We start from the raw sequence: 26,298 nt of genomic DNA, 5'->3' as shown, positions 1-26,298 counted from the left end.
CTCATACTTTTATATTTCTTAATCAATAAGTTAAAAAGTAGAAAGAGAAAGGAAAAGAGGAGAGATAAAGAAGAGGAAAAAAAGAAGAAAAAAGAAAAAAGAAAAAAAAGACAAAAGCACTGAGATACAAAAAATAACATATAACTTAAAATATGTATCCCTCCTAATTTAATATATATTTATTCCCTCAATTTATTATTCTTTTTGACCATAGCTGAGAATGTATTTATTTAAACTTTAAGCATTCCATTCAGTAGATCTAATCATCTAATCCTTTAACTCTCAAAATACTTTTTTATGCTTTTCTTATCGTCACATTTAAATAGCTAAAATGTTTGCTTTATTTAAATCATTTCAACGTTTTTTTACAGAAAGGAAAAGGAAAAACATATTGTATTAATTAAAAAATCATCCCTCTAAGAGTAATATATTTCAAAGTTTCTCCATTTCTTTAGCTATATTCAAACAATTATTGTATTTGTTAACAAAAAGAGAAAAAAATCATCTCTCTAAGAGTAATATATTCCAAAGCATTTCCATTTTTAGCCATATTCAAACAAATGTTTCTTTTTTAAGTATTCTCTCTGATAAGTCCCATCATCTATTTTCTTAATTTCCATTTTAATCTCTTTTCTCTGGCCATTGCCTTTCTTAATCAGTATGTTGTGCTGCATCATTCTTTTCCCTGTAAAATATTTTTTCTCATTCTTTTCCTTATCTTCAAAGTTGCTTGGATGTGTTGAAATATTTCCCATTTGAATTAAATCATATTTTTATTTTATTTTATAGGGTTCCATCTTTAAGTCTCTATCCTCAGAATTATGTTCAGTCATCTCAATTGAATTTTACTGGGAAATGTCTTGGAGTGAAATCAAGTTGGAGATAAGTTGATTCATACTCTCAAGGTTGTTCTGTATTTCTTTGTAGTTTAAAATCATTGTCCTTTGAAATTGTTGCTGCTTATCATATGCTTCCTTTTGTGAAGTATTCATTGCTTCAGATTTGTTACTCTCACTTTGTTTACACAGCTGCATTTTTTAAGAACTTTGAGGGTCAGAGAAAAAAAGAATCCTCACCCACCAGTAGGTGTCAGTGTTTGCTTTTCAGGTCTTTCTAGTCTTTTTTTCTCTCTCTAAAGGATAAGTTTCACTACATCCAGTAACCAAAAGGAGGGAGTAAAATCCCCCTCCTTTTTTTTTCCTTCGGGGATCTCTTATTTTTGGGACTTTCTTCTTCAGGAAAATAGGTAGGATAGAGAAAATCAATATTCTTACCCAGATTCAAGCATGCTATTTTAAATCCGCTTAGTTTAAAAGCTTATGACTTCCGTTGTCTCCAACTATGACTGGACATGGAGTTAGCCAGCCTTTTCTTCTGTTGGTTTCTTGGAGGATTCTCCTGGACTGTTCAGGGAGGCCGCCGTCTCTCCTAAGTCCCTGGGATTTCCTTCCTTCATTCCACCCCTTCAGGGTGGGTTCTGGCCCCTTAGGGTCCCCAGCAAAAAGAAATTTCAGCCGAAGACTTTGGCATTCCAAAAGTTCAGACTGCTCGCTGGAAAACAGGAACCGGAAGTCCCAACACTAATTTTTTATACAATCTAATATAATCTCACTCTTTCTCTCTTCACTTCTTCACTCTGTCATATATATATATATATGACATTCATATATATATGAATTTTGTATTATTTTCTTTGTTTTTAATATATACATATATACATAGCCACTTCTTGGTTGATGGATCATACATGGAACATACAGATCATACATGGAACATTCATTTTGGAAATGAAAGTTGTTGTTAGTTGTGAAGTCATGTCCGACCCATCGCGACCCTATGGACAACATTCCTCCAGCCCTTCCTGCCCTCTACTATCTTCTGGAGTCCATTTAAGCTCACACCTACTGCTTCAGTGACTCCATCCAGCCACCTCTTCTCTGTCGTCCCCTTCTTCTCTTACCCTCAATCTTTCCCAGCATTAGGCTCTTCTACAGTGAGTCCTTCCTTCTCATTAAGTGGCCAGAGTATTTGAGTTTCAAATTCAGGATCTGGCCTTCTAAAAAGCAGTCAAGGTTGATCTCCTCTAGGACTGACCAGTTTGATCACCTTGCAGTCCAAGGGACTCACAGGGGTCTTCTCCAGCACCATAGTTCAAAGGCCTCAATACTTTGGAGCTCAGCCTTTCTTATGGTCCAACTTTCACAGTCATACATTGCAACTGGGAAGACCATAGCCTTGACTACATGCACTTTTGTTGGCAGGGTGATGTTTCTGCTTTTTAATGTGCTGTCTAGATTTGCCATGGCTTTTCTCCCCAGGAGCAAGCGTCTTTTAATTTCTTGGCTGCAGTCCCCATCTGCGGTGATCTTGGAGCCCATGAAAATAAAATCTGTCACTACCTCCATTTCTTCCCCATCCATTAGCCAGGAATTGAGAGTGCCGGATGCCATGATCTTGGTTTTCTTAATGTTAAGTTTTGGAAATGAATAAATAAATGTTATTTCTTCCCAAACGCATCAGGTTTAAACATAGAGATGAGTCGTATGCAAATTTAAGTAAATAAATAAAATAAATTGGTTTATTTGTTCTTTCACATCTAAGCCAGCAAGCTGACCTTGAACAAGTGCACGCTTATTACTTGAATGAGAATATGACCAAACAATACTGGGGCTAAGACTATACAGGGAAGAAAAGAAATTAGAATTTATTGGCCAAGTGTGTGATTGGACACACAAGGAATTTGTCTCCGGTGCATAAGCTCTCACTGTACATACAAGCAACAAGCGATAAATCATGATCAGGAAGTCAGTCAATATCATACCACATCTGTATGGTTGTTCAAAATCCCATCTGTATTTGGCCATGAAGTACTATGAATAAAGGGGAATTTTCCTTTTCCTTTGCACAATTAGCCATTTATATACAATTTCAATTTTCACTTATTTATATACACAGAAGTTTAACAAAGCAGTTGTTCCAGAACAGTGGGTGCATCTTGAAGCAGCTGCTTTAATTATCTTTATGATATCATGATATCCTTTAGGCTTGCTATTTTGTTTTCCTCTGCTCTTAATTCTTTTGTCTCAAATGGCACTCCATAGTTACAGCCAAATATCATAATTAGTATCTCTATAGCTACAGACAGCATCACAGTCTAATTCATATTACCATTATGTTTTCTTTTGTGAACTTTACCAATTGCCTGCTTGCTCTTTTTAACTGTAAACAAAAAACAGATCAATTTTCTATATTAATCCAGTTTTTCCAAAAGCATTTTTATCAAGAAACAATCTTTCATAATTACTAAACTTTTTATCCATATTAAACTTTCTTATGGCCATTTGTTGATAACCTTTTTTTTCCAAAAGTTCATACATTTTTTTTTAAAAAATAAACCTTTCCCCCCCTTCATAATTCAGAAAGAATTTTGATAATTAGTTTCCTGCTACTCAGAAAAATCTCTCTTTAGAGGTAAATTAATTATATCTGAAAATGTTTAAGAATGAGGCTCATTCAAATCATATGTCCATCTCAGCTGCATTGTAGCTGCATTGTCTGAAGTTCCTCAACTTCCAGTCACCCAATAAACAAACCAACTACAAAAGCCTCAGCTCCTGTAGTCTACCAAAGAAGGCCAGCTATCCAGAATGCAAGTGGGCAACCTTTTTTTTTCTGTAGAGCAGTGATGTCAAAGTGCCGACCTGCAGGCCGGATGCGTCATACTGAAACCGCGCCTACCCAATTGCCAGCAAAGAAAAAAAAAGTCACGATATGTCACGACAGGTCACGTGATGTTGCAAATCTGACATCCCTGCTGTAGAGAGTGCAACAGCCAGAATTTAGAGAGGCTTTGTTCACCATGAATCCTCACCAGAAGGAATGTTTTGGTACATTATGTCAGGAAGAAGATAAATGAACAAGTTTTGCAGCAGCATTATTGAAGACTGATAACACATATATAACTGATCTTTTAAAAATCCCACGACAAAAGAATATTTTTTCTGAGGGAGAAATTAAAGTAGAAAAAAATCCATTTCAATTGGAAAAATTGAAAGATGTGATTTGGACTTTTAAATAGCAAAGATTTTGGTTGCACTTGTCCAGAAGGCAAGGGAATTTATACAAAATATTGAAGGGGAGAGATTCAAATAGAGGTGTTAGATGACACTAAACAAAAGCTCTACATGGGACATGAGAATCTAAAAGGGATTTCACTAAACTAGGCACTAGCTTTTTTCCCCCTAAACTTTGGGCCTGATTATGGATTGCAAATGGTTAATGTGGTATATAACTGAAGCAAATTCTCCTGGAGAGAAAAATAATTATTTGGGGAAAAAATCTGCCTACAAGAAACATGTATTAGAAATGAAATATAAATTTATAAAAATTGGGGGAAGAATTATTTTCAACAAGAACAGAAAAAGTGGAGTTGTTTTATATAAACCCCAATTAATACCAGAACTTGTACTGACTGATGAGCAAGGTAGATTTGTTTGGGGGAGGAAATATTAGAGAATATTGTTATGTTTATCATGATTTAAAGTTAATGTTTCTGGGGTTTTTTTGTTACCTGGAAATAAACAGCATATCAGCCAAAATAGGGGAAAAAAACTTAGCTGTGGTATGGACAATTTTAATACACATTACCTTGAACTACTGCAAAACAGGATATACATCTATAGTATGTAACAATAGTAATAATGAAATAATACCAATTAACACAAGAAAAAAGTGCGAAATATATGCACATTTTCTCTTCATTTCTAAAACTTTTAAATTTTCTAACTACCAGAAAGTTTTTGCTCTTGTTTTTAAAAACATCTATTAAAATTTGTTGAAAAATATTTTAAAGGATCAGTTACAATTTCATGTAAAAGTTTCTAGAGCATTAAATTTCTAGAGAAAAAAAGGGATTCAATAATAAACACTGCCTACCCAAATCAAATCACTGTCTGACACTGATAATGCTATTCTCCTGAGTACTCTTTAAATTGGTTGTATATTAATATGCCTACTAGCTCATTCCTGGAGAAAAGATGCATGGTGAGAGTCAGCAAACAAATTTTGCACAGCCCTGATAATATATGTATGCATAAATCCAGCCACATTCCATGTAACTTAGGGCAAAACTATTCAATATATTAAAGATGTAATGCATGATTGTCTTCTGGATTTTATTTATAATACAACAAGAACACTGTCTTTGTTTGTGGGGAAGGCTTAAATTCCCTATCAATACTTAGATTGTATTTAAAAAGCAAAGGTAAGGGAGGAAAGGAGAAGTGAATCTCTTTGTATTTATGTGTGGCTAAGGAAAAATCAAAAAGATCACATTATTCTGATGTTTAGCATATGTGGCTTAACTCCAAGCTAAAATAATTTGCAGTTTGTTTGTTTATCAAACTTGTATGCCATCCACGCACGACTTGAGGTGGCTTACAGAAATTGAATGAAGTCCAAAGTAAAATATTAAAACAATAAAGAGCTTACTTTTTTAAAAAAAAATCAATTAAAATAAAACTAATCGGGATGGAGAGGGAGGAAGCAAAGCATGCACAGAGAGGGGATGAGGTGTTCATTAGCTACCTCCAACATGTTACACTCCCACTGGGACCTCAGGTTGTTGTCATCATCATGACTTCAAGGGCTTTCAGAAGGCTAAAACCATCAGAGTGGATCTGACCTGACATTCCCATTTCAAAATTAGTTTTTGACAATTACATGTCCATCAGATTCATATAGAATTCCTCACTTCACATGTTCAAAGCCATCTTAATAATTCTAAGAAAGCTCCTAATTACACAACTCAGCCTTCCATCCTTCCGAGGTAGGTAAAATGAGGACCCAGATTGTTGGGGGCAATTAAGCTGACTTTGTAATAATGCCGCTGGGGGGGGGGCGAAAGCCCTAATAAGCAGGCATATACATAGAATGAAGGCTACTGCTAAGCTTGTAAGCCGCCCTGAGTCTTCAGAGAAGGGCGGGATATAAATGGAATTAAATTAAAAAAAATAAATAAAAATAATATTCTGAAGCTGTTATCTTGCCATACTGCCTAAAGCATGTTGTAGACTTTCTGCCCTCCAACAGCTTTTCCTTCTTTTTGGTCAAGTCTGAGAAAATTCTAAGCCTCATTATTGAAGTACAGGTAGTCCTTGATTTACAACCCTTCATTTGTTTGAAGTTACAATGGCAGTGGAGAAAAATGCTGTTTTTCACACTTATGACCATTGCAGTATCCCCAAGGTCATGTAATCAAAATTCAGATACTCAACAACTAGCCTTTTGATCCGCTTTTGTAAAAATTCGTAAAATTGGGCAAAACTCACTTAACAACTGTCTTACTTAGCAATAGAAATTTTGGGCTCAATTGTGGTCATAAGTTGAGTACTGCCTATATAGCAAGATTGTCCATCAGTATCCACAATAGCACATTTGGAGGTTTTTTTAAGATTAAAATCTATCTGAATCCCAAATTGGGATTTTTCTGTGAAAGTAAAACCAAAAAGCAGAGCCTGGTACTTTTACTTTCTTTTAATATTCTATACCACTTCATGGATTACTGCCATGTCATGGTGAAGGGGCTTGCGTAATTCAATGAAGCTATGAGCTATGACACCCAAGATGAACAGGTCATAGCAAAGATTTCTGACAAAACGTGATCCACTGGAGAAGGAAATGGCAACCCACTGTAGTATCTTTGCCAAGAAAACCTCATAGACAGTACCAAAAGGAAAAAAGATATGACACTGGAAGATGAACCCCTCAGGTCGGAAGGTGTCCAACATGCTACTGGGAAAGAGCAGAGGCCTAGTACTAGTAGCGGCAGAAAGAATGAAGCAAATGGGCCAAAGCTGAAAGGATGCTCAGCTGTGGATGTATCTGGTGGTTAAAGGAAAATCCGATGCTGTAAAGATTATTTTCTCCATAGGAACCTGGAATGTAAGATCCATGAATCAAGGAAAGCTGGATGTGGTCAAACAAGAGATGACAAGACTGAACACTGACATCTTAGGAATCAGTGAACTAAAATGGACAGGAATGGGTGAATTTAATTCAGATGACCATCAGGTATACTACTGAAGGAAAGAATCCCTCAGAAGAAATGGAGTAGCCTTCATAGTCAATAAAAGAGTAGGAAAAGCAATACTGGGATACAACCCCCAAAATGACAAAATGATCTCATTGTGAATCCAAGGCAAACCATTCAATATCACAGTAGTCCAAGTCTATGCCCCAAGTCTGTGCCCCAACCACAGGTGCTGAAGAGGATGAAATTGACCGGTTCTATGAAGCCCTACAGCACCTTATAGACCTAACACCAAAAAATGATGTCCTTATCATCATGGGGGATTGGAATGCTAAAGTGGGAAGCCAAAAGATAACCAGAATAACAGGCAAGTTTGACCTTGGAGCACAAAATGAAGTAGGGCATAGGCTGATAGAATTTTGTCAAGAGAATACAATGGTGACAGCAAACACTGTTTTCCAACAACCCAAGAGACGGCTCTACACATGGACATCACCAGACGGTCAACACAGAAATCAGATTGACTATGTGCTCTGCAGCCAAAGATGGAGAAGCTCTATACAGTCAGTAAAAACAAGACCAGGAGCTGACTGTGGCTCAGACCATGAGTTTCTCATTGCAAAATTTAGGCTTAAACTGAAGAAAGTAGGGAAAAGCACTAGGCCACTCAGGTATGAACTAAATTATATCCCTGATGAATATACAGTAGAGGTGACAAATAGATTTAAGGAATTAAATCAGATAAGACAGAGTGCCTGAAGAACTATGGACAGAGGTTCACAACACTGTACAAGAGATAGCAACTAAAACCATCCGAAAGAAAAAGAAATGCAAGAAAGCAAAATGGCTGTCTGAGGAAGCTTTGCAAATAGCTAAGGAAAGGAGGGAAGTGAAAAGCAAGGGAGAAAAAGAAAGATACACCCAAATGAATGCAGAATTCCAGAGAATAGCTAGAAGAGAAAAGAATGCCCTCTTAAATGAATTGTGCAAATAGAAGAAAACAACAGAATAGGGAGGACCAGAGATCTCTTCAAGAAAATTGTGAGAGATGAAGGGAACGTTTCATACAAAATTGGGCATGATAAAGGACCAAAATGGCAGGGACCTAACAGAGACAGAAGAGATAAAGAAGAAATGGCAAAATTACACAGAAGAACTATACAAGAATGAGTTTAACATCCCACAATGAGGTGGTCACTGACCTCGAGCCAGACATCCTAGAATGTGAAGTGAAGTGGGCCTTAGAAAATCTGAGCAACAACAAAGCTAGTGGAGGTGACAGTATTCCAGCTGACCTATTCAAAATCTTAAAAGACAATGCAGTAAAAGTGCTACACTGAATTTGCCAGCAAATTTGGAAAACTCAACAGTGGCCGCAGGATTGGAAAAGATCAGTTTACATTCCAATTCCAAAGAAAGGCAGTGCCAAAGAATGTTCAAACTATTGCACCATTGCACTCATTTCACATGCTAGTAAAGTTATGTTTAAAATCCTACAAGCTAGACTCCAGCAGTATGTGGATCAAGAACTACCAGAAGTACAGGCAGCATTTCGAAGAGGCAGAGGAAGTAGAGATCAAATTGCCAACATACGCTGGATCATGGAGAAAGCTAGGGAGTTCCAGAAAAACATCTACTTCTGCTTCATTGACTATGCTAAAGCATTTGATTGCGTAGATCACAACAAATTGTGGCAAGTTCTTAAAGAGATGGGAGTACAGACCATCTTATTTGTCTCTTGAGAAACCTATATGTGGGTCAAGAAGCAACAGTGAAAACTGGACACGGAACCACTGATTGGTTCAAAATTGGGAATGGAGTCCAGCAAGGCTGTATACTGTTGCCCTGCCTATTTAACTTATATGCAGAGCACATCATGAGAAAGGCAGGGCTAGATGAATCAAAAGTTGGAATTAAGATTGCCGGGAGAAATATCAACAACCTAAGATATGCAGATGATACCACTCTAATGGCAGAAAGTAAAGAGGAACTAAAGAGTCTCTTGTTGCTGGTGAAGAAGGAGAGTACAAAAGTTTGCTTGAAACTTAACATTAAGAAAACCAAGATCATGGCATCCGGCCCTCTCAATTCCTGGCAAATAGATGGGGAAGAAATGGAGGTAGTGACAGATTTTATTTTCCTGGGCTCCAAGATCTCTGCAGACGGGGACTGCAGCCAAGAAATTAAAAAAACGCTTGCTCCTGGGGAGGAAACCCATGGCAAATCTAGACAGCACACTAAACAGCAGAGACATCACCCTGCCAACAAAAGTGCATGTAGTCAAGGCTATGGTCTTCCCAGTTGCAATGTATGGCTGTGAAAGTTGGAGCATAAGAAAGGCTGAGCACCAAAGAATTGAGGCCTTTGTACTATGGTGCTGGAGGTGTTTGAACTGGTCAGTCCTAGAAAAGATCAATCCTGACTGCTCTTTAGAAGGCCAGATCCTGAAGTTGAAACTCAAATACTTTGGCCACCTAATGAGAGGGAAGGACTCACTGGAGAAGAGCCTAATGCTGGGAAAGGTTGAGGGCAAGAGAAGAAGGAGGGACAACAGAGAATGAGGTGGCTGGATGGAGTCACTGAAGCATTAAGCGTGAGCCTAAATGGACTCCAGAAGATGATAGAGGACAGGAAGGCCTGGAGGAATGTTGTCCATGGGGTCACGATAGTTCGGACACAACTTCGCAACTAACAACAAAAACAAGAGAACTATAAAAATCCTTGAAGAGTTGAACATTCTGCCCAGTACTCTCTGGCTACAGGGTAAATCTTTCAGATTATGGTAGATTCCAGTTAATGAGCTAGTGGTTTTGTTCAAGGAAGAAGACCTGTTATGATGTCCTGGGCTTTCAGGCAGCACTCGCTTATAGAGAAAAACAGCAGTGGTGGGGTTTCAGTTCAATCTTTTCAGGATAGAGGAGCAGCACAGCTAGTTGTCATAGCCCTGAGGCTACTAGATCTGGACTGCAATAACCTTGACAGCTATTAAGATCCAACAAAGTTATTTTGCTCCATCTCTGTAACTCCTAATCAGTACAGAGAGAGGTTGTCTGCTAAGCTTTTCAGCAACTCACTTTGGCCTATTACTCATCACTAGAGGTTTTTAAGAAGAGACGGGACAGTCACTTGTCTGAGATGGTATAGGTTCTCTGCTTGAGCAGGGAGCTGGACTAGAAGACCTCCAAGGTCCCTTCCAGTTCTTATTCTATTCTATTCTATTCTATTCTATTCTATTCTATTCTATTCTATTCTATTCTATTCTATTCTATTCTATTCTATTCTATTCTATTCTATTCTATTCTATTCCATTCCATTCCATTCTATTCTATTCTATTCATCCCTTAAGGTATCCAGGGTACCTCAATTTATTTTTTAATCCCATTTATATCCCGCCCTTCTCCGAAGACTCAGGGCGGCTTACAATTTAAGCACAAACCAATGTGCCTATAGACTTCTATGGACATTACCAACATTCATGCCTTGTTTGTTTGTAATATTTTGCCTTCTCCAAGTGACATTACTGGATTACTGCTATGCTGCAATAAAACAAAAAAGCATTGACATAATGAACCCAAGACACCCCCCCAAAAAGTATTAGTTTTATCTTAGATTATTTTTAAAAAGTTATTTTTAAAAAGTCATTAAATTAGAAATCATTTAATTCATCATTCAGTTCATGGCGAAGACAGCTTTCACACATATTTTTTCTAGTGTGTCAATTGCTTCTTTTATGGAATGGGAGGCATTATTTGTAATTACTAATGCTTTGGTTCAAATGGAATATTGCAATGTGCTCCATATGAGGCTACATTTAAAGACCCGGTGGAAGCTGCAATGGGTCTACAGTACAATGCAGCGGCACAGGGAATAAAGCCTGTTACTGTAGACCACCAGTTTTAGCTGATGGCAGCACCTGAACTTATAAGGTAGCCATAATCAATCCTGTTTACTGTTTGGATGGGAGACCAGCAGGACATACTTGGAACTTTAGAATATGAAATTGAAAAACATTCTGAAATAAAGCTATGACAAAACCCTCTCAATGCTGCTATGAATGTTAAGGGAATATGTGTCCATAAAATCATCAGGAGCCAAGCTGAGTTTGAAGGAGACTTTACTAATGTGGATTATAGGCTTTCTACATTTAGGGTTTACATTTAAATTAAATTCTAATATCTCCAATTAAAAATGCTGAATAGATTTGCTCAAAGGAAAAGAATTCATAATCAGCTTTCCTAACTCTTTATTCTTATTCTTCGAAGAAGTCTCAGTACATTTATTGCCATTTGATGTATTCCTAAATGTATCATTGAGAAAATGGATGAAAAGGGAGGATACAGAAGGAATACAGGGAATGCTTGTCACAATTCTCCAAAACAAAATATCTGTATTCTTCAAAGCCCTTCTATCTCCCGAGTGGTTCTTATAAATCCCACATCAAGTTAGGTACAATTAAGGCAATGAACTACCATAGCAATAAACAAGATGTTCAGCATCTTACAATTTAGCTGTTTAGGGAAAGTACATTGAAATAACAATCATTTTTATCATGAATACTCACCTGGAACTATTAGCTCAATTTCCTCTGACACAGACGTTCCCAATTCATTGGATGCATAGCAGCGATATTTTCCTTGGAAAAGGAATATGTTCCCACGATTTTTAACTACAAATGTTCCTGAATTATTAAATGTAGTTATCCGTGAGTCACCCAACAGACTAAATGGTTTTCCATCTTTTGTCCAGTTAAAGCTAAAAAGACATTAAATAGCATTAAATAATTTTGAAACAGTTAAAATGTATCAATATTTTATAAATTAAATGCCAGAATTTTTAATAATTTTTGTCTTGCCCCTTCTCATCTATGCATGAATAAATCAGAATGGCTACATATTACATATATTTCATATAATACATTCTGATAAAATCAACTGAAATATAATATTGCATTCTGTATTGGGCCACTCAAAATCACAAGTTAAAGGATAAATATCTCAGTAGTTCTTCAGTGTATATTTTGAGAGGCACATATTACATAAAATACAATATTTAGAACTGTTGTAGAAGATCTGATCTAATGCTTATGATTTAATGATCTTATGCTTATCTAGAGAGTGCATAGTGCAATCATTATAACTGAAGAATTAGATATTAGCCTTCATAAGCTTTCCCTCAGTGTCCTTGGATGACCATGTGAAATATAGAAGTGCTGTTGTTTGCCTATGCAACATTTCAATTGTACAACTCCAGGTGTCAGAATAGAGCTGGAAGGAACCATGGAGGTCATCTAGTCCAACCCCCTCAAGTAGGAGACCATATATCATTTCAGACAGTCTCTTCTTAAAAACCTCCAAGGATGAAGCACCCACAACTTCTGAAGGCAAGCTGTTCCACTGGTTAATTGTTCTCATTGTTAGGAAGTTTCTCTTTCATTTCAGGTTGCTTCTCTCCTTGATTAGTTTCCATCCATTGTTTCTTGTCTTGCCTTCTGGTGCTTTGGAAAATAGGTTGACACCTTTTTCTATGTGCCAGTCCCTGAGATATTGGAACACTGCTATCAAGTCATTCCCAGTCCTTGGTTTTCTCTAGTCTAGATATACTCAATTCCTGTAACTGTTCTTCATATGCAGGATTCAATCTGGGTCATGGACTGGGACTAGAGGTTTTGTCTTCGGAGCTTTTGGACACATGCTGGAGTCCACCTTCAGAGAAGTTTTCTCTCCAGCACGAGGCTTCCCTTTCACTGGGACCAGCCCCGCCTGTGTGGGATAGCAACAGCTGGCGACACCATGGACATGGGCAGCATTGGCAATCTATCCCCTCCCCTCGTTCCTTCCTGAGCATGGAGAAAGGAAAGAGATGAGGATGAGAAGGATGGGAGGAATGAGGGAGGAAGGAAGGAAGGAGAGGCAACTTGGTTGTAGATCCCCCAGTTCATGCAGTTCTGCTTTAATCCTGGATCCATTGAGACTTGGGCTCAAAAAAGAAAGCAATTTTGTATTCTCTTTTGTCACAGGCAGTACTTTATTGGCAATCCAAGTTAATACTGGTATTCTGGAATTGTGAACTCTTAGGAAAGTATCCACTCCTTGTGTGTTGCAAGCAGCCATTTCCAGTGGGGAAAACAGGACAAAGCAGAGTGGGGAAAAATATTTTCCTTTGCTATATTTCCAGTCTCAATATCTTTTTTGTACCATGGTAACCAAAACTGGATGCAGTATTCCAGGTGTGGTCTTATTAAGGCTTTGTATAGTGGTACGAGTACTTCACATGATCTTGACTCTATGCCTCTTTTTATACAACTAAGGATTCTATTAGCTTTTTTGACTGCTGCCACACACTGCTGGCTCATATTTAAGTGATCATCCACTAGGACTCCAAGGTCCCTCTCACAGTTACTGTTTTTGAGCTAGGTTTCACCTAATCTAATTTATATCAGTCCTTCCATTTTCTTTTGAAAGTGTATATACAATATATATTTGTACAAATTATGTACACAATATATATGTGTGTGTACAAAGTATATATATATATATATATATATATATATATATATATATATATATATATATATATATATATGGATCCTTGGTTTTTCGGGTTTTTCCCCGCGTAGAATTAAAGGTGTAGGCGCAACGTTTCGATGGAATCCCATCCATCATCATCAGGCTTCTGTTTCCTTCTTCTGGGAGAAGCATGTGGCTGTTTGTTCCTCTTTTTTAAACTGCCAGAGGGGGTGTGTTCTGTGGAGGTGTGCTCTGATTGGGTAGGGGACCAAGTGTGTTCTGATTGGGTGGGAGTGTGTTTTGAATGGTGGGGGTGTTCTGATTGGGTGGGGGTGTGTTCTGAGTGGATGGGCTGGTCTCAGCTGCCAGCTCCAGACCTGAGCTGGTGAGTTGTGCTGCTTTTGTTCGGCTTCGTAGCAGCACAACGAAGCCGAACAAAAGCAGCACAACTCACCAGCTCAGGTCTGGAGCTGGCAGCTGAGACCAGCCCATCCACTCAGAACACACCCCCACCCAATCAGAACACCCCCACCATTCAAAACACACTCCCACCCAATCAGAACACACTTGGTCCCCTACCCAATCAGAGCACACCTCCACAGAACACACCCCCTCTGGCAGTTTAAAAAAGAGGAACAAACAGCCACATGCTTCTCCCAGAAGAAGGAAACAGAAGCCTGATGATGATGGATGGGATTCCATCGAAACGTTGCGCCTACACCTTTAATTCTACGCGGGGAAAAACCCGAAAAACCAAGGATCCACATACAGGCACCCGCGAAAACCTCAGAAAACATATATATATATACACACACACACACACACACACACACACAAACATACATACATACAAGGACCTCTTCATCTTCCTCCCATTCTTCCTCAAGCCAAATTATCTGGGAATTGTGGAATTTTTTTATAAAAGATTGCAATCCTTTATTTTTGAAAAAAATCCCAATAATGTTCAAAAAATTTCCTCACTTTGCAAATAATATGTTATGTTGAAAAAGAGAATGATTCAAGTTGATGGACAAATCAGCCCATTAACTTTTTTTGTCAGAGTTCCCTGTAGGAATGGTGTATGGGAAGCAAACCTTGTTTGATACAGCGATAATAGAATCAGATATATTAGATTTTTTTAAAAAAAATGGCTTATAAGCCAGAGAAGGCATTTAAAGTAGAAATCCAAGTTTCAGGCCAAGAGCATAGCATGAATAAGAACTCTTTAATGAAAGTTTCAAAACAAGCTAGCTGAAATTTTAATAACTAAAGGAAAAATACAAATGATAAACCAAGAGAATGACAGGTGGATACAGGTAGTCTTCAACTTATAACTTACTTAATGAGTGTTTGAAGTTATGACTGACCTGAGAAAAGGGATTTACAACCCAGATTCAAAGTTCCAATGGTTGGATGCCCTTGGACAACACAGCTGCATTTACGGCTACTTGTAGCATCCCACAGTCACGTGACCATGATTTACAATGGTTTTGCCAAAACCTGGGATTTCTGGTTTTCAACAAAACTGTGCCCATAGTAAATCACTGATTTGCTTAATGACCATGGCATTTGCTTACAACTGCCCTGACCACTTTACGACCACCTCATTCAGTCAATGAATGCTGGAAAAGCACCAAACAACAGATTGGGCACATGTGACCTACCCATTTCATGACCCTTATGACATGCAACTGTAATGGGCAGTACACCCATGTGCTGAGGACTCCGTTTTTTATTGAATTTACAAAAGAGGCTCTTTAAAGCCTCAAGGAAGCCTATGTGATAAGAAAGACTGAAAAATAATTAAAGTTAAGGTTTCAGAAGTAAAAGGAAGACATGTAAGATGGTTCATCTGATCAGGATTAAAATAAGATGTGTTTTTATAAAGTTCTGGCAAATCCTTTGCAGACTTTTTGCTGATACCAGGATTGAAAAGTTAATGTTTTATGGACTAGCTTATAGATAGGGGATGGGAAGAAGAGATATCTCTTTGTATAGTGGGTAAACCTTATCTGCATCTTTACAGGGAGTGAAGAAGTATCAAGCTTGTTTATACTTGTGACGAAGATTAGAAGTTACTTCTTTATATATATTTCTTTGTCCCACTCATCCTTTTTTCTCTTTTTTACTTGTTCCCTTTGTTGCTTTTTTTCTCCTTCCCTTCCCTGAGTTTAGTTTTTATAATTTTGTATTACTCTAATTAAAATCTTCAGCTAGAAAAGTGCTGCCTATGAAAGCTTTTATCTTAAATCTTGCCAGTTTCAGTCCTTCTTAAATTAGATCTGGATAGCCAAAGAGTCTGCATTCAGTAGCCTAGAAAATATGATAGGTTCAATAATATATAATCCTTTCATGGTTTTAGTAACATGTACATATCAAAATAAGCATGTTTATATTTATGTATCGACTGGATATACAAGCAAAGTCATGCAAAAGACATATAAATCTCCTTCTAGATGTTGCATATTTCATGTAATTTGCCAGGATGCATAGCATAAATCACGTCTTGCATTATCCATCAGTTGTGTTTTCAAATAGAAGATACTAGGCTATCTTTGAAGCTATACACATGTGAATTGGTAGGCTAAAGTAACACGAAATCTAGGTATTGTTATCTTTGCCTAACTAAATTCTCTATTTTTCAAACTGTCTCTTCTCTCCTCCATTTCATGACCTCACCCTGTAATGACTTGTATTTCATGACAGGACAAATTCATTCTTTTGGTAAAAGTGTCCTGAATGAATGGGGAACGTAATGAATGATCTGAATGGGGCACAATGGGATTATCACTGTTTTTCGCTTTCCCAAATTTATGTGTCTTCTGCACTTTGAGCTCTATGTGGAAAGAATGTTCTATGGTAAAAATAGAAAATTGTTTGGATTACAGGAACGTAATTACAATCAGATTGTGTCCAACTTAAAATTACAAACAGGACATGGTTAATAGCAACTAGATTTCTACATTAGCATGCCCTGCTTACACACCTTAATTCTGTGGTTAATCTGGATACTGTTAAGCATAGATTATATAATTAAGACACTGAGCAAATCCTTTTAGCCTGATTTTATATTTTTTTTGTGACTGGTGCCTTTGAGTCATCCAACAATACAGGTTAGTTGATTGGTCTAATGCAGGGGCAGGCAACTTTGGCTCTTTTATGACTCATGGACTTCAACTCCCAGAATTCCTGAGCCAGCCTTGCTGAGGGGAAAGGGAGAGGTTTCCAAGCTGAGCCATGCTGGCTCAGGAATTCTGAGAGTTGAAGTCCACGAGTCATAAAACAGCCAAGGTTGCCTACTCCTGGTGTAATGATTAAGGCACTGGACTAGAAAGTGGAAGACCATGACTTCTATTCCCATTTTAGGCATGAAAACTGGCTTGTGACTTTGGGGCAATCATTCTCTCTCGGTCTAATTTATCTCACAGGGTTTTTGTTGAGGTATCTCTTAGGAGGAGGAAGGAGTATTAGGTATGTTTGTCTCTTTATTTATAAAAATAAAGGCAGGATATAAATATAAATAAATGATTACAAGAGGGAGGGAGATGAACATTTTTTGAAAGAAAACAATGATAAACCACTAAAGAAAAACAATAAAAACAAGAAAGCAATAAAAAACACTAAAAGAGAAATAAATGTTCAGAAAGTCACAAATTCAGTAAAACTTACATTGGTTGGGGGTTTCCTTTAGCTTCACACTTGACTGAAAATTCATCATCAAAAGGGAAAGCAACCTGATCTGTTGGCTGTGTTGTTATTGTTGGGAGCTGTCGCACTGAAATACACAAAGGTAAAATACACCTGGAAACCTCATTTGCTTATGCTTTCGCTTTTTTGTCATACAGAAAACCAACAGGAATTTCCCCTCAAATAAGAGCAGCTACTAAAAATATTATCCACTGATACAAAAGTGAGATTAGATAAGTAGCAATTATTTTACAGGGGAATAAGGGTACTGCAGTGGGATGGAATTAAAACTAGGGACACTTTGATCCTGGAGAAGATGCTTGAAAATACCATAAATAACCAAGAAAACAAATTAATTCTGAGTTCCCACTAGACATACAAATGTAGTTTGTATCCAGTTTAGATTAACATATTTTGAGTACATTATGTGTAACACCTAGATCTTTTTAGAAATTCATACTGCTAGGAAAGGGGGAAAGAACAAGATAAACAGGACAAATAGCAGTATGATGAATGAACTCAGTTACAGCAGCAGTAGATACTATAGATCTAAAAGACCCGGTTGGAGACAGCTTATCCTGAACAAAATCTATCTGAATGGTTAGACACTCTATTGATTGTTCACTGGGCAACTTCAGGTCAGCCACTATATCTCATCCCAACTGAACTGACAAAGTTTTTGCTGTCAAATAATATGACAGGGACGTGGTGGCTCAGTGGGTTAGGATGCTGAGCTTGTTGATCAGAACATCGGAAGTTTGGCGGGTTGAATCCCGAGTGCCGCATAACAGAGTGAGTGCCTGTTACTCATCCCAGCTTCTGCCAACCTAGCAGTTCGAAAGCACGTAAAAATGCAAGTAGAAAAATAGGGACCACTACGGTGGGAAGGTAACAGCGTTCCCTGCGCCTTTGGCGTCTAGTCATGCCAGCCACATGACCATGGAGATGTCCTCGGACAAGCACTGGCTCTTCGGCTTTGAAACGGAGATGAGCACCGGCCCCTAGAGTTTGAAACGACTAGCACGCATGTGCGGGGGAACCTTTACCTTTACCTAATATGACAGGAAGCCACCATATATACTGCTGTGAACTCCAATGGAAGGATGAGTATCTCTACAGTATCTACAGTATCTACAGTGCATTGTTTATTTATCTAAACTTCCATTGTCTGGTAGAATCATTAAATAAAAGTTTTCTTGGTGAACACTATATTTTGAGAAACTAAGGAACAATATAGTATATCCATGGAAAATATTGTAATAATAACTAAACTGCTTTCCAATAATCATCTATTATTACATATGAACACATGCTCAAAATGTCTTTATAACAGTGCTTCCAGAGTAAAATTGCAAAATCCAAATGACAGTAGTGAAAAGATACTAAAATCTCTATCTAGTGGTTATCCAGATTTGTGCAGCTTGCATCTGGTAGTTGTGTACAAGGCAACTGCCATCTTGCAACACATTCCTGTCATGTCAAATGGTAGCTTTTCCAGCAAAGCAAAAAAGTTGAATGTAGAATTAATGGTCATATTACCACTGGCTAGCTAGGATTTGAATTTATACTTTTTGTTATAATTCGAAGTCCATAGCAGCCTTATTTTATTTTTATTTTTTATGTTCTATCATTTTTTTTAGTTTGGAGACAAGAATATAAAACCTCAACCTGAGAACTAATTTGAAATAAATGGGGCTGCTCAGAATATCTGAAGTCCTATAACAACAATGCTATTCTAAAAAAAAAAAGAATATAATACAATAAGATAGCACATTATCTTTCAGGGAGGGGCACAGAAAAACAGATATTAATGGCAACCATTTCAGACATGAGTGTGTTGTGCTGCCCAAGAGATCTTGCATATGTTCTATTCACTTTGGTTTGGCTTGATCAAGAGGATTTCCTAGCAGTGTTATTCAAAAGGAATTTCACTGAAGAGAATGAGCTCAAGACTTACATCTTAACCTTTTGTAACAGAGAAAAATCGAAAAGAATAATGGAGACATTAATCCGAGAAATTAATTTTAACATTAATTGTGAGGTTAATAAATTTAGCCTTTCCATTTTCATTCAGTCTTATTACATATCTCTGCAGCTGCAACTAACAGTACATTCTCTGCTAAAAATGCATTATCAACTTGAGTTTAGTACTATGACTTCAAAACTTTGATCCTATGAAAGATATGCTCCATACCGAACAATATTCTCTCCCCATAATTTTATTAGTTTTGCATTATTGCAATTTTTGATTATTTAAACACAGAGAACAAGAAAGAGAGAGATTTTAACATCAAACTATTTAGTTTGTCCTCAGTATTTTTGGGACTGTCCATACTGTTAAATCAAACAGATTAAACAAAACACAATATTGTTTCCTGTGGCTCCTGGAAGTTCTGCCCTTTGTGTTAGATAAATATGTTGTTCATGTTTCTTTCTCCCATCTTTTCGCAGTGAATAATTCTTTTTGTTCTACTTTGAACTGTTCTGGTTTCTCTGAATTCTTCTTAAAAGAAAGACTTTTAAGTTATTCCATTTCTATGTGTTTGGGCATTAACAGAAGGTGATACAAAGAAAGTTTGGTCTCCGGGGAATTATCTCGGGAGTCTTAAAGGTTGTATTCTCTCTCCCATGTTACATGAACATGAAGAATGAGTTGGAGGAAGGTTTGAAGTTAACTGCATTCTGTGCACTGATGAGAATGGCTTTTTCTTTTCCTTTCATGAATGTTTTGAAAACCTCAGCATATCTCCTTATTGTAAAGGACTGGATGTGAAAAAATGATCTGAAATGAAACTTGGACAAGGCAGAGCTGTTGCTGATTCCAGGGGTTGGGCTCTGAGGCTCAAGCAATGTGCCTTTTCTGATGGGAGTTGTAGTCTCCCTTAAGGAACAAGTTTGCCTTCTGAGAATTCTCTTTAGTACTGGATAGCCACATAATAACAGTGGCAAGGGGTGCCCTTTATCAGCTTTTACCAACAAAAGTTATGCTTCTATTTGTAGGGTGGTTCCACATAGTCCACATAGTCTATGATGCAGGGGCCAGTGATCTTAAGGTTGAATATTAGAATGCACTTTTAAATAAGTTATAATCTGTACTTTCTGTACAAATCCAGTTATTATGGATATAAGGTCTTCCTTATATTTGTCTTCCTATGGTCAGAGTTCAAGCTCAGCTAAGCATCTATATGATTAGGTAAAAGGTAAAGGTTCCCCTGCACATGTGTGCTAGTCGTTTCCAACTCTAGGGGCCGGTGCTCATCTCAGTTTCAAAGCCGAAGAGCTAGCGCTTGTCCGAGGACGTCTCCGTGGTCATGTGGCCGGCATGACTAGACGCCAAAGGCGCACGGAACGCTGTTACCTTCCCACCGTAGTGGTCCCTATTTTTCTACTTGCATTTTTATGTGCTTTCGAACTGCTAGGTTGGCAGAAGCTGGGACGAGTAACAGGCACTCACTCTGTTACGCGGCACTCGGGATTTGACCCGCCAAACTGCCAACCTTCTGATCGACAAGCTCAGCGTCCTAACCCACTGAGCCACCACATCCCTTATCTATATGATTAGAGCTCTAATAAGCCAATACCCTTTTTGGTTTTCAAATGCATGGTTTCATGGGACCCATGACTGCAATGCCTACATGATCCATATCCAAATTCCAGATGCCACCATACTTTGGATGGGGCTTCCTATCCCTTTTTTTTTCCTCTGGTACATGGGGGAGGGCATTGAGTAAGCTGCCTTTGTTGTGTGTTTGTGTACAACACTATTACTTCTCATCAAATTTATGAACATTAAAATTCTAGAGGAGAAAATACAACCATTCTTCTAATGCAGGGGTGTCAAATTTGCCATGTTACGTGACGTGTCGGGACATATCGTGACTTTTTCCCCATTGCTGGAGCTGCGGTGGGCATGGTTTTGGCATGATGCATCCGGCCAGTGGGCCGGCAGTTTGACACCCCTCTTGTAATGGCTTAGGTCAATTCTGGTAGTGTATTTTTGGATATAGGCAAAAAAGATTCATAACTAAACATGTATGCCCTGTAATAGAAGTCCTTGTTATATGTATGTGAGTATAGTAAAAGTGGGGGGAAGTGTTCCTTCATATTCAAAACCATACACCCTCAGAAGCAGAATGGATGGACTCACAACTATGCAAATCATCTATTTCATAGATTTACATTCTTTTATTATGCTGAAGAAATTAAAGTGTTGTGAATCTTCACATAACCAAACTATAAAAATGGAAATTGTACCCTGAAGAGTAATTGACCATAATAGAATTACCACTGTGTTATAAATTACAGGAATGAATATTAGAGAACTGGCTAGAAAGTCTTTAAACCTAGTGAACTGGAAAACTCACTGCTCAAAGAGAATGTGGTATCTTGCTACACCATATGGTACCTCTTCGTCTACACTGCCAATGGAACCAGGCTTTGCCTATCTTGTTTATAGCCAGATATGATTCATGTTTATTAAAGCCATTAAAACCTTCATTAACAAAAATTAAGAATTCAGATGGAAAAATGGGGTCAAAGCAAGGCCATGTAATTTGAGGAGATGATTCTAAATAATGGGTGATCTAGAATCCAAATTTGCAATTTATAAGAGAATTCAACCACCAGCTCTGAAAAGGTGAATCATTTGCTGCGAACTCAATACTAAAAAAAATATTTTTCCCACAGCCATTAGAACTATGCAAATCCTGAACAAACACATCTATATGAATGATTAAAGTAGTTAGACCAGGGGTCTTCAAACTTGGCCCTTTTATGACTCGTAGACTTCAACTCCCAGAATTCCTCAGCCAACGTGCCTGGCTGAGGAATTCTGGGAGTTGAAGTCCACAAGTCATAAAAGGGCCAAGTTTGAAGACCCCTGAGCTAGAAGGTCCACAAATCTGGGGGGAAAAATATGGCTGCTTTAACAATTCAAAGCAAGGTGCTTCATACACTCTCCCACACATTACAAAGCAAATAATTTCTGTATGATACTCACATTCAGCTTTTCTGATATTAGTGTTCTCTATGAAACATACTTATTTGTACACAATTTTGTCCTCTCTGCCTAATAATGGCAGTCTACAGTCAAATTAGACAAAATAATTTCCTGCTACCATGGGATGTCTAATGCTAAGACAGAAAATGGGCTGATAGGAAGTTGGGGAAAAAAAGAACAGCATCCTACTTATAAAGTTACATTAATCTGCTCAGTGAAAACATCGGTCACTCTCTCAACAGAACTTGAGAAAAGTGCAGCCAGCTGGGAACCGTGAGGATCACACAAGAATTTTTCTGACACTTTCTTCTTACTAAGATACTTTTAACTTCGATTCTTCACCACTGACTGCTTCATTTGGGATACTTTGATTGGGTCAATTTCACAATAAGCATATTCATAATAGCTGTTGGCCACATATAACAACAGATTTGAAGTATATCATATTTTGGTTGACAATGACAATGCAATTATTAAGAATATAGAAGGAAGGAAGGAAGGAAGGAAGGAAGGAAGGAAGGAAGGAAGGAAGGAAGGAAGGAAGGAAGGAAGGAAGGAAGGAAGGAAGGAAGGCTTAATAAATCGAGGAAGTATTAAGACTTATTTTTATCATCTGTCTATAGAAAAAAAAATCTCAAAAGTTCTCATTGGAGAAACTTGTGAGGTGTCCAGTATATGACAAGCAATAGCAGGTTTTCACATAAAAATAGATGGGATTGGAACAAATCGCTAGAACTTCTATGCATTCTGTCATTAATAAGATAAAATTGAGAAAGTGAGATGAATGTAATTTATTCTGTAATGTAAACAAAACTGTACATAAGCTGTTTTTATTAAAAGGTATGGTTTTATATATTGCAAGCCATTGCAGTCATGAATGGCAGCTAAAATATATTATAATTAAACAAATTTACAATATATGCAAAGCAACAAAACAATTGTTTCATTAAATACTCTTGGCTGATATTTTTTTCTGGAATCAGCTTTAGTGACTGATTCATAAGGCTCTTCAGTCAGTTATCTCTGTGCCATATGTACCTTTTGATGGCTTTGCACGAATCATAAAAAAAAGAACATGAAACTTGCAATTTCTGTCACACAGAAATTCTCAAGAGGCCACACTAGGAAAAAAAAATAAAGCTCAAAATGGATACAACACATTGGTAAGATCTAATCTAATCACCAGTAGAAGGACATTCAGCAAATAGCTATAACTTACCAGTAAGGGGGATTTTAATAGCTGCTGCCAAATTTAATACAAAGAGAATCAGGCACACAGAAATCCTTTCTGTTTCTAATGACATCTCCATCTCTCTTCTGTAAACATGAACTCCAAACAGATTGAAAGATGCCTCACAATCTTCCTGGTTTGTACACTAAATACAGTCCCAGAGAGCAAAATCTGGAAATGAAGCAGAGACAGTCACCAAAATATACTTTTAAGGCAATGGTTCAGCTGTAATTATGTTAAGAGAATGAAAAAATAGGCAAGATTAATAAGCAAAAGCATAAATCACAGCAATATAGAGATTGTAGTTTATTCTTTTACCTTCCTGTTCTCGTATTCAGAAAGGGAGGGAAAAAACAAAATCAATTACCCCAAACAAATCTAATTACTTTCCTTCTTGTATACAAGGGGGAAAAATGGCTATTGTATTTGGCCCAATTCTAACCTTCTATTTTTTTTAATAGAGATGAACAGATTGAAAACAGTTTAAAAAAATAAGATATATATCATGACATTTTTTTATAATACGGGCTAGAATAATTTTACTGTTCCCCCAACATTCTAGCAGGAGCACCTTAGAATTTTATTAACAATTAAACACCTCTAGATAGAAAATGTACTTTGGTACAAAGGCACATTTATAGATAATGTTGTCTACCACAGGTATCTTAAACTGAGAGTCATATATATATATATATATATATATATATATATATATATATATATATATATATATATATATATATATATATATGTGTGTGTGTGTGTGTGTGTGTGTGTGTGTGTGTGTGTGTGTGTGTATACACACACCAAGGTGGAAACTACTAGTTTGGCAACCAGCTGCTACACTGATGGAAATCAGGTGAACATTTATCTCAGAAGAAATGTTCTGGATTGCAATTTGTACTTCAGAAAAGCCAGCTATCTTCCAGTTATATCTGACAGAGCGAAGGCAGTCAGCCAGGAAGTGACACTTAGAAAACCCCAGAGAGACAATGAGAAACAGCTGGCTGACCAGCAGTTATTCAGAGGGTGTCACAGGCCATTGGTTTATAACTGGGTAGAAATTACGGAGATTTGGGAAGGGGGTGTGTGTATCTGTTTACCCAATACAGGAATTAAAGCAGAGGGGCTTTGATGGAGATTTATATTCAGGGTTGCTCTCCTTTCCCCAGCCTCTCTTAAATAAAAACTGAAAATGAATAGAAGTTAAACTGGACATGGACCATATTCAAACAATATTTCAAACCAAATTAACTACATCTACAAATGATTAGCTTTAGGAAGTGTTACATTCAAAATAACATTGTCTCAAAGCTAGCGTGGTAGGCTTTGGTAGCTCTTGATATCTCCATAAACTCACAGCATATTGCAATATCCTATCACTAATGAAATCCGTCATGAAACAGGCATAAACCGCTAACATGACAACTGTTGTGTTAAGGCCATGTCATCCATGTTCAGTGAGGTGCTCTATCCCTAACTCATCCTGCCCTTCATTGTCTAATTTAGGGGTCTTTAAACTTGGCCCTTTTATGACTTGTGGACTTCAACTCCCAGAATTCCTCAGCCAGGCACGTTTGAAGACCCTGGTCTAATTTTTCCATGTACTGATGTATATGTTGCTATTTTCTTGCTTCATCCTCCTTATACTGTCATTGGACTTTAGAGTTTCTGCCTACACAGCCAGAAGTTAAAGGCACAGAAAGTGCACATTCTTAAATTACTGTTTCTTCTATCATAACCCATGTTTATAGCATTGAACAAGGACAGTACATTATTTTGACTAATCATTGCACATTTTGAAAGAAAACCTAAGGTAATCCTCACCTTTTAAACCACATTGAGTTTTAAGAGAAAATATAGGATATGCTAATAGGAGTACTAATAATAATGCTCATATGGAATATTCAGTACTATATTTTAGTGAATAGGGCTTACATAACAATACAGCAAGTTTCTTGAAAACCTGATCTCTAAACCTTTTCTTTCTCCTTCTCTTCCTTCTCCTCCTTCTCTTCTTCTGGATATGCTTTCCAAAACCCATTCTGTATTGGATTGACCATTGCTTCCAAGGGCTTTGATCACCCTCATTCATAGTCTCATACATAGTCTCTCCATTAGTAAACCTTATATCATGTCTGTCTGTCTGTCTGTCTGTCTTTATCTATCTATCTATCTATCTATCTATCTATCTATCTATCTATCTATCTATCTATCTATCTATCATCTTCCTCTCAAAAAACCCATGATAAAGTATACCCAAAGAATATTGTTCCAGGATTGTTTTAACAATGATTGCCTTACTATTTATCATATCTGAAAATCACAGTATTCTGTCAAATGGCTTGTAGCTTTCTGTTTCCATTCACAGAAGGATATAGAAGACTTATGACATTTTATGTCTCTTACAAGCACAGTAAACATGCTTCCCTTCACACCAGATTTACTTCAATCAAATGCTATTTTGATTTCTAAGAACCTATGCCCAGTGTTAGAACTATACAAGATCAAAGAAAATGTTAACTTCTTAGTGGTTCACCAAAATGATTTCCCTGCATTTTTCTCCAAGGTGAAAATGAATAGATGGAAAGTAAGTAGTTACAGGACTGACATCAGGGGTCAATATAGCAGGTCACGTAACAGAGTGATTTAACAGCAACAACATGGTTTGACAGCAGGAGGGCTTTCATTCTTGATAGAAGCAGGGAAAAGAGGGAGAATGTTCACTTTTACTGATAGTTCAAATTGTCAACTGAAAGCTGGGTAATAATTTTGTAACAGTCTGAAGCGGAAAGAGTAATACATTTTAAAATGTATTTAATTACATTTTCAGAAAGTTGGCCCA

The 26,298-nt window shown here is 37.3% G+C and overlaps 1 protein-coding gene across 6 annotated transcripts in view; it reads right to left on the bottom strand.

Annotated features, from left to right (window-relative positions):
* CHL1 (cell adhesion molecule L1 like) overlaps window positions 1–26,298 on the bottom strand; it is a 239,844-nt gene that overhangs the window by 98,580 nt on the left and 114,966 nt on the right. For all 6 annotated transcript variants that reach the window (XM_083354273.1, XM_083354272.1, XM_083354275.1 and 3 more), the window contains 3 exons: window positions 23,442–23,624; window positions 17,206–17,311; window positions 11,592–11,782 (listed from right to left, as the gene is read on the bottom strand). In XM_083354273.1, the coding sequence (XP_083210399.1) occupies window positions 11,592–11,782; window positions 17,206–17,311; window positions 23,442–23,532 (388 nt within the window). In that variant the 5' untranslated portion in view covers window positions 23,533–23,624. The remainder of the gene's footprint in view (window positions 1–11,591; window positions 11,783–17,205; window positions 17,312–23,441; window positions 23,625–26,298) is intronic.

This window comes from Vipera ursinii, assembly GCF_947247035.1.
Source record: "Vipera ursinii genome assembly, chromosome: 2".
NCBI lineage: Eukaryota > Metazoa > Chordata > Lepidosauria > Squamata > Viperidae > Vipera > Vipera ursinii.
This window is presented reverse-complemented; position numbering and strand designations above follow the sequence as displayed.